The sequence below is a fragment of the Pan troglodytes genome, chromosome 9, assembly GCF_028858775.2.
Source record: "Pan troglodytes isolate AG18354 chromosome 9, NHGRI_mPanTro3-v2.0_pri, whole genome shotgun sequence".
Lineage (NCBI taxonomy): Eukaryota > Metazoa > Chordata > Mammalia > Primates > Hominidae > Pan > Pan troglodytes.
The window spans coordinates 78420561-78430204 of record NC_072407.2 but is presented as its reverse complement, the minus strand read 5'-3'; the positions used below and the strand labels follow the sequence as shown (position 1 = coordinate 78430204).

At 44.2% G+C, this 9644-nt stretch overlaps 1 protein-coding gene across 1 annotated transcript in view; it reads right to left on the bottom strand.

Annotated features, from left to right (window-relative positions):
* Window positions 1-373: 373 nt before the first annotated feature.
* GVQW3 (GVQW motif containing 3) overlaps window positions 374-9644 on the bottom strand; it is a 33411-nt gene continuing 24140 nt past the window's right edge. The window contains exon 2 of the mRNA XM_024347360.3: window positions 374-4161. Within this exon, the coding sequence (XP_024203128.1) occupies window positions 3922-4161 (240 nt within the window). The 3' untranslated portion in view covers window positions 374-3921. The remainder of the gene's footprint in view (window positions 4162-9644) is intronic.

The window sequence follows — 9644 nt, the reverse complement described above, 5'->3', positions numbered from 1 at the left end:
CAATTATATTAGAGAACGGAGGAGAGAAGCGCTATTAGAGAAATATTCCATTGTTCAAAGTCAGTAGATAATGTCTGAAACTTGGTGTTTCAGGAATACCCTTAAAAGAAAAAAAAAAGGACTAGGTCTGTAATAAAACTAATAAACAAAATTAAAAAAAATTTTTAAAAGATAATCCCTGAACTTAAAATCAAGAAACTGCAGTATAGGTATCTTATTTGGCAAATGGAAGTAAATACCAAAAGAAATAGCTGAAAGTGGCTAGTTGTCTCTGAGGAGTAAGGCTTGGGGTAGGCGGGATTAGGGCAGGAATCTACTGTTTCTTATAATAAGCCTTGGAGACTATTTTGGCTTTTGAACCATGTACATATTACTCTTTTTTTTTTTTTTGTGGGGACCATTGCAGGAATCCTGATGAGAGGTGATAGCTCTGGCAATGACCATGAGGCAAAGATAAGTGGATCTAAGAATATTTAGGACATGAGTTGGGAAAACCTGGTGAGATTGCCTGGTGCAAAGAGTGAGAGAGGAGAAGAGAAGAGAGAATCACGAAAGCTGGGGCCTGTAGCTGAGGTTAGGGGATGGCTGACTCTTGGTGAACACTTGGATGCCAAGGGTTCCTCCAGGTACCACTTATAACAAAAGTGACGAACTCTGCTTGGGGGGATTGGAACTGGTTCACAGAGAGAGGGGTGTTTGAACTGGGTCTTGAAGAGAGTATAGAAGTTCCCAGTTCCACAAAGGTTGAGCTCTAAGGTGAGAGGGTATCTTAAAGGAAGAATATTCTCGGGCAAGGGTGGTGAAGACTAATAGGAAGTACAAAGGCACAAAAGTATGGGAGCATCATTTTGGGGACAAACAATGAATTGTCCCATAGAGTGAGAAGTTCAGGAGCCATGTTAAGAGAAGACAATGGTAGAAATAAAGCAGAGACAGAAGTTTGTGACCAGGGCCCAGCGGCCTCCAATGTAGCCCAAGTGGTTCCCTCCCTCAAATTGGTGGCAGCATAACAGGTGCAAATCCGAAAAGCAATTTGGAAATACACATCAGAAACCTTGAAAATGTTTCTATCCTCTATCTCAGTGATCCTACTCCTGGGGATTGTTTCTGAGAAAATACAATTTTTAAAGCATAGGGTGAGCAGCACACACTGGTATTTTTTTTTTTTTTTTTTTGCATCATTATTGGAAATAGTGAAAAATTGGACAAAAACAAAAGTTTCCTCAGAGGAAAATACTTAAGTAAAAGATAGCAAATTCACCCAGTGAATAATAAATATGCAGACTGGTATGCCTGTCATAATTTAGGTGGGCTCACCCAGGGGGCCTGCTGGGTCCAGGGGAGGGGAGGTGGCCAAATGTGGGCAAGAGAGGAAAAAGCAGAGTGGTTTCTAGGTCAGCCCCTCAAGGGTTGGGAAGGAGAGCTGCTCTTTATTGAGCATTCCCCTTTTGGTATCTCACTTAATTCTCACTGTGATCCCATTAGTATCATAAGATGGTACTAATGCCATCCCCATCTTATAGATGAGGACCTGTGGCTCAAAGAGATGGAATGATCTGCCCAGGGCCATCTAGCTTCGAAGTAGAGGAGCTGAGATTCCAACCCAAGTCAACATGAGGGCAGAGCAGTCGATGCGTTTCCTCTGCCACATGATGCCAGTTGTCAATGGCGATCATGTTATCTGCGGAAAGTCCCTTTACATGACCCCTGGCATATTTCTTCAGTCTTGGGAGAACAATGCCAAGCCAGTGTGGACACGAGAGGCTGGCAATAAGTAGCCTTGTATGATACAAGGCTAAGCAATAAAAACAGAATACGTAGTTGTATCAGTAATAAAAGCGGCCAAAAAATTATGCTCATGGACAACAGCAGGAAAGGGCAAGGAGAAATGGAAACAGATGACATGTGAGTGGATGCTCTCTTTCCTCTTTCTCTTCTTGAAGTTTCCGTTCTTAACACTGTATTATTTGCACAATAAAAAAAATTCACAATGAAAGATAGAAAGACTGAGAAAATACAAGTCCCTGGGGTGGCCCATGGCCATGCCTTGAGTCCAGCTGCAGCTCTAGGCTTTCCAAAGCCATTCTGACAGCAGCACTCATAAAGAAGAAGCTAGCTTCTTTTGGATGAAGGGGGGAAGGAGAAAAATGTAGCCTGTGACCCATGCCAAGAGGCTTAAGTTAAGTTCCTTGCCATCGCGCTACAGGGTTGGTGTCATTGCCACATGTGATCAAGCTCTTACCCTGGCTGGGGAGGTATGGCTGTGACCTGGCCTTCCCAGCTCAAGAATTTTTGCATCTAATGGTATTGTTGATCCCTGTTCATTTGTTTTTGCTTCTGCTGGCTGGGGCTTGGGTTTGGCTTTGCTGGAGGAAGGGCCAGTGTGGGATTTTCTCTGACTGAGGGACAGAGGCCAAGGTGACCTCAGCCAGCAAAGAGAACAGTGAAACAGCAACATTTATGCCTGAGTTTCAGAGTTGGGGTGCAGTGATTTTTCTTTGATTCATGCTCACTCCCAATACCTTACTTGATTTTATTCTATCCTTTAGATCACCATTCCTTTCCAGATTTCATACATTTGCCTATGCTGGTCTCTCTGTCTGGAATGCCCTGCCTCGTTCTTCCTGACAGAGCTAAGCCCTGCCCATCCTTCAGTACCACTTCATTGATGAACCTTTTTCCAGTCTCCTTTTGGGGAATGAATCACTCCATCCTCTGGCTCCCAAAACATTTGATTTGTATCTTTCCTATGGCAATTGCATTTATCTGCAGTACATTATAGTTATTTATGCCCAGCTCTGTTTCTCCTACTAAATAGTGAGCTTCTCAAGGTGGCCAAGAAACATGTCTTATCCAACTCCGATCCCTCACACAATGTCTGGCATGTGGTAAGTGCTCAATCAATGTATGGAATGACATTAATTTACAACGGTTGAGCTCTTCCTCTTTCTATGCATGGGCTCTCTGGGAAAGCTGTTGAGATTTTAGGCAGATGACCAATTGGTTTTTATGTCCATTTGAAAGAGGCAGGAAGAGGAAGAGAGTTAAAGCTATCTGTGGATCCATATTCCAGAGATTTCAGCCAGTGCTCCTTAGGGGGATGAAAATTGGAATAATAACTAACACGTGCAGAGGCTCTTACTTACACTTTCACACCCATTAACTCAGTTGAGTCACAGAAGGGCTCATGGAAGTAGGCTGGCTGGGCAGTATATGGCCTATTCCAATGTTACAGCTGAGGAAACCAAGGCTCAGAAAAACGAAGTGATTTGCAAGATTACATCAACTCAAAGTAGGGCTGGGACTCAAACACAGATCTGTTGACTCCAAATTCCATGCTCTTGGAATTGCTGAGGTGACAAGGGCACAAGCAACCCTTCCCCTTGATAAAGGTTTGCAGAAGGAAGAAAGGAAGCCTATGGTTAACCCTTGATGAAGTATACTTGCACCAGGCCCCAGTTGTTACCCTCATACATATTCACCTCTCATCTAGGACAGAGACCATGCTTTCTCCATCATTTCTCTCTCCAAAGTTCAGGTCTTTGGCAAGCCTCACACTTTTGCTGGGTCTTGATTTTCAGGTCTAAAATGAGGAGGCTGAGCTAGAAGTTTAAATTGGGTCACATTCACACTGGCGCCCAACACAGAGCCTGGCCCACAGTTTCCATCACTCTCTCCATGGATGACTCCCAGCTCCAACGCTAGAGGCCTCCAGGACTCCAGCTGACATGATGCAGTGTGTACCCTGCACGTTGCAGCCTCTTCCCAGGCTGGCTGTGGAAACTGAGCCTCCTCCAGACAGCAGGGCTGCTCCGCTCACGCGGATCAAGTCCGGAGCCTCATTAGTCATGTCAGATGACATAGTTAACACTTGGGGCCAGTACAGCCAGTTCATCAAAAGCTCCTATGTGCCTGGCTCCATCACCGCAGCTGAGGAACTACTGTATGTGGAGCAGGCAGTACATCAGAGGAGCAGCGCCAGAGTGCTTCCAAATTGGTTTTGATTAATTGCATAGACATGTCTTTAATTGGTGCCAGTGTAGCAGCCAGAGAACTTATGGGAAAGCAGGATGTTATGCTTTCATTCCCTGAAGTCCCATAAAGCAATGAAAGATGAGGAACAGAATCACTGCTCGTTGAAAATTCATCGACCATGCAGACCTAGAAAACACAAATAAGTATCTGAATTGAAACCTAACCTCATTTTCCCAACTCATTGGAAGCCATGCATGTTCCCCTCTGCCCTGCCTGCCTGCCGAGATGTGCAGCTGAGCAAAAGGTGTGATTTCTAAGAAACAAGTGCTTTAGCACAGAGACAGCATCCTCAGCTCTCTCCAGGCCCTCCTGGAATTGACACCTGGAGGTATTTGGGAAGGAGCCTCCCCTCAGAAACGCCTCTCTCCAGCCCATCACCATCCTATGAACTGTTATCAGAGACTGATTCACTTTGGGTGAAGCATTCATTCACACATTCATTCTTTCTTTTCTACCTCTTGGAGATTTAAGACATATGTATTGACTGTGTACTAAATACAAAGCACTGTTCTGGTGTCATAAGGAATAGAGTAGAATGAAGTAAAAAAAAAAAAAACAAAACAGACCCTTTTCCCAGGAAAATGATTATATAGGAGAAAAGAGAGGACAGATGAACTAATGCATCATGAGTCACATCACATAGAAGAGGAACCATTGGGATTTGACATCAAGAGGACTTGGGTTCAAATCTTAGTTCTGCTTCTTCTTACTGAGCCACCTCAGATAATCACTTTAGTTCTCTAAGTTTCTCCGTCTTTGGGAGGCTGGAGTGCAGTGGTGTAATCACAGCTTACTGCAGCCTCCATTTCCTGGGCTCAAGTGATCCTCCCATCTCAGCCTCCCGACTAGCTAGGGCTACAGGTGTGCACTACCATACCCAGTTTTTCTTATTTTTTTGTAGAGATGGGGTCTTACTCTGTTGCCCAGACTGGTCTTGAACCCCTGGGTTCAAGTGATCCTCCTGCCTCAGCCTCCCAAAATGCTGGAATTACAGGCATGAGCCACTGAGTCTGGCCTGAGTTTTAGTTATAGAATAAAATAGTGATACTTACTGGACATGTTGACTGTGAGACTTATAAGAATGAGCAGGGTGGAAAGTACCAGCACAGGGCCTGGCACTGATCAATAAATTGTTTTCAATTCCAAATAAGCATCACTAGTGAGGCTCTGATAGGGTGCTGGGTGACAGTTCAGTATTCCAGGAACAAACCATTACTGATCACAGACTCTGTGCCAGGTTCTATCCTGAACATTAGGGATTTGGTTAGGAAGCTCAGTCCTGCCCTTGAATGAGACTGAGGTCCACTAGGGAGTCACAATGATTTAATGTGGTAAGAATGGCAAAGTGTCACAGGTGTGCTCACAGAAGTCTACTCAGGGGCGGTGAGGAGGAAAGGAGATAGTGGTCACTTCTACCTGAGAAATCAGGATAGATTTCCCTAAAGAGGCAATGCTTGAACTACATCCTGACACATAAGAATATTTTCATTTACAGATAAAGAAGAAAGCATTTTCCATGCACAAGGCCACAGTTTCCTTCCTTTTGTTCCTAGAGCAAACAGGAGTTACCCCCATAGGATCTTGGAACTAGCTGTTCTCTTTGTATAGAAAGTTCTTCCCCTAAATTTTCCAAAGCTGGCTCCTTCTTGACATTTATAACCCAATATTTTATTTTTTCATTTGTTTATTTTATATCTCTCCTACTAGAATGACAGGTCCGTGAGAGCCTGAGATCCTGGCTGTATTTTCCTCCACTCTGTTACAACATCTAGAACATTACCTGGCATATAATAGGCATTTGGTGTACATTCGTTGCATAAATAAATAAATAAACAACAGGAGGCACAGGAGGGCATACTGCAATTGAGGACCTATTCTAAGCACAGTGCCTGGCACGCAGCGGACACTGAATTTTCTTTCGTAAAATTAAATAATGGGAAATGCCTGAAGCATAGGCCAGAGGAACTGAAGTGGAAGGTAATAGAAGAGATGGCCTCTGAGCTGCACCCAGGAAGAATGACAATGTGATAGAGATGCTAGGGAGGGGATTGGGAGGATTAAATCACAGAACTTTTAAGTCTCTTCCAATCTTGAGCTTCTAAGAATTTCTCCCGTACAAATCATCTCTTGTCACCCTTCCTGATCCCCTCACTCACACCCCTCCTTTCCACTCCACCCTGTCTGGAGGCTGTAAGGACATCTGACACACCATTTCCTGCCAATGTAAATCATAGACTGCTGTGTGATGCTCGTTCGCAGGTTTTACCATCCCCCAGATGGAGATGGCCCCAAATCTCAGGGTGGAGGCCTCAAGCAAAGCCAGCCTTACCACAGGGTGGCAAATAAGGGGGAACTGTTTACCCACCAGCACCTTCCTGGCCCTGCTCCCAGATAATTTTATTTCCTCTGGTCCTGGATCTGCTCCTTAGTTGGATGCACCTCAGTTCACTTGCTGGAGCACTGATGTGTGACTGTTTAACTGCTGCTGCTTCCTGTCCCAGGGATCCTGGGCTTCAGGGAGCATGGGAAAGAGACAAGAAAGAGAGCTTTATATGAGGTAAGCCTTGACAGTAATCATAAAAGTCAAAGACTAACTTACACTTAGATAGTGCTTCACAGTTTACAAAGCCCTAGAGGACCCCTATTCATCCTTCAAGGCCCGAACAAATGTTACCTCTTTTCACTAACCTTCACCTCTCCCAGGCAGAGCTAATCCTTTCCTCCACACTTGATAAAACCTCCATGATAGCCCTTACTGCCTTGTAATAAACGTATCTGTGTACGTGTCTCATTTCCTCCACTAAACCATCAGAACCCTGGGGGCAGATCTCTTTTCTCCCAGTAAAACACATTTCTTTCTTTCTTAACAAGTAATTTTAATGTTCATTATACATATTTTCTAACTACAAAAGTAATATTTATAGTTATAATAAAAAAATTATATATGTAAAAGCATAATGAAGCAAGTTTAAAATCACTTATAATTTCATCACCCAGATCAAACCACTGGTAATGTTTTCGATCTATCTTGAGGGGTTTTTTTTAGCATACAGAAAGTAAAAATGGGACTATATAATGCATGTGGTTTTATAGTCTGTTTTATCACCTATCTTACTGTGAACATCTTCAAACATCATTGACAGTTCTTTAAAAACATCATCTTAAATAGCTGCATTATTTCACTTAATGAGTATGCTGTAATTTTCTTAACAATTTCTCCATTGTGGGACATTTGGGTTATTTCCTTCTTTTTACTATTTTTACAAATAAGTCTGCAATGAATAGCTGTTACATAAATCTTTGTCTGCATCTCTGACTGTTTTCCTAAGAAAGATTCCTAAGAAATCGTCCTAGAAGATTCCTAGGTCAACTGGCTTAAATTCTTTTTTTTTTTTTTTTTTTTGAGAGGGAGTCTTGCTCTGCCACCCAGGCTGGAGTGCAGTGGTGCGATCTCAACTCACTGCAACCTCCACCTCCCGGGTTCAAGCGATGCTCCTGCCTCAGCCTCCCAAGTAGCTGGGATTACAGGCGTGCACCACCACACCCAGCTAATTTTTGTATTTTTAGTAGAGACAGGGTTTCACCATGTTGACCAGGCTGGTCTCGAGCTCCTGACTTGTGATCTGCCCACCTCGGCCTCCCAAAGTATTGGGATTACAGGCGTGAACCACTGCAACCGGCGTGGTTTAAACTCTTTAAAGCTTCGTGATGCTCATTGTGAAATTGCTCTGAGAAAACAATATCAATTTATAATTTCACCAATGCAACATGTCTCACCTGACCAACATTATAAGCCCATTTGTATCTTTACCAAGTCCAGCATCCTTTTCACAATGTCTCACAAGTTAAGTAATTTTTCTTAAACACAGCAGAAATTATACAACCAAACTTAGAGTTATCCTCTTCCAAGATGTCAACCTGGGAGGGCATATTTATTTATTTATTTATTTTATTTTATTTATTTTTTGAGACAGAGTCTCGCTCTGTAGCCCAGGCTGGAGTGCAGTGGTGTGACCTTGGCTCACTGCAAGCTCCGCCTCCCAGGTTCTCGCCATTCTCCTGCCTCAGCCTCCCAAATAGCTGGGACTACAGGCGCCCGCCACCACGCCCAGCTAATTTTTTGTATTTTTGGTAGAGACGGGGTTTCACTGTGTTAGCCAGGTTGGTCTCGATCTCCTGACTTCGTGATCCACCCGCCCTGGCCTCCTAAAGTGCTGGGATTACAGGCGTGAGCCACCACGCCTGGCCCGGCATATTTATTTAAACAGTGCCTCCACTGCTTTAAACATTTCTTTTTTATTTGAAAATTGGCTGCAAAGCAGACAACACATTCTTTTGCATCTAAATTACAATATATTCTGTTTTCAGGGAATGATTTTTGATTTTTGGCAATAGTCAAAAGTCACTTGAAATTCGTGAGATGAGAAGCTGCAGCTGGGTTTGGGGTCAGAAATGAGGTGCAATATTACAGTAATGAGATTGAGGTCTTTTGCAACTTGTAAAGAGTCCCAGAGGAGTTCTGGGCAGTAGTGGCATCATCAGAATAAAGGCTGAACCTTCTAGCCTGACCATTCCAAAGTGGCTGCACTCAGGTGGAGGTATGACTCTAGCACACAGTTGAACCTCCTCTCATGACTTCATCATTACTCTGTGGATAGCCCCAGGGACAGGTGTCAACTTATTTCAGAACTGAGCTCCAGGCCAGGTGCAGTGGCTCACACCTATAGTCCCGGCATTTGGGGAGGCCTAGGTGGGCGGATTGCTTGAGCCCAGGAGTTTGAGACCAGAGTGGGCAACAGGGTGAAACCCTGACTCTACAAAAAATGCAAAAATTAGCTGGGCATGGTGATACATGCCTGTAGTCCCAGCTACTCAGGAGGCTGAGGTGGGAGGATCACTTGAGCCCAGGAGATAGAGGCTACAGTGAGCTGCGATTGAACCACTGCACTGTAGCTTCGGTGACATAGGGAGAGCCTGTCTCAAAAAAAAGTAAAAAAGAACTGATCTCCAGGCCAGGCATGGTGGCTAATGCCTGTAATTCTAGCACTTTGGGAGGCTGAAGGGGGAGGATCACTGGAGCCCAGGAGTTCAAGACCAGCCTGGGCAACATAGTGAGACCCTGTCTCTACCAAAAAAAAAAATTCTTTTAATTAATTAGCCATGCATGGTAGCACGCACCTGTTGTCCTAGCTACTTGGAAGGCCGAGGCAGGAGGATCACTTGAGCCATGGAGTTGGAGGCTGCAGTGAGCTACAATCAACTGTGCTCCAGCCTGGACAACAGTACTGATCTGATCTCCTTCCCTCTTCTTTCTTCATCAAGCCCACTTGGACCTGATGTGACTCCAAGACAAGACTTTAGAGGGGCAGTTGAAGGGGAGGGCGGAACATAGCATGGCAATGGAAAGAGCCCTCAGACTTCAGTCAGAAAGAAATGAGTCTGATGTGTGGCTCTACCTGTGCCTTTTGCCAGCTGTGTGTTAGGTCCCATTAGTAAAGGAGGATGCTACTTCCAAGGACTGTTCGGGAAAATGGAGAATATACATATAACCACACGCAGACACACAAACACACACAGGCACGCCAAATAGCTAATGCTTATTGAGTACC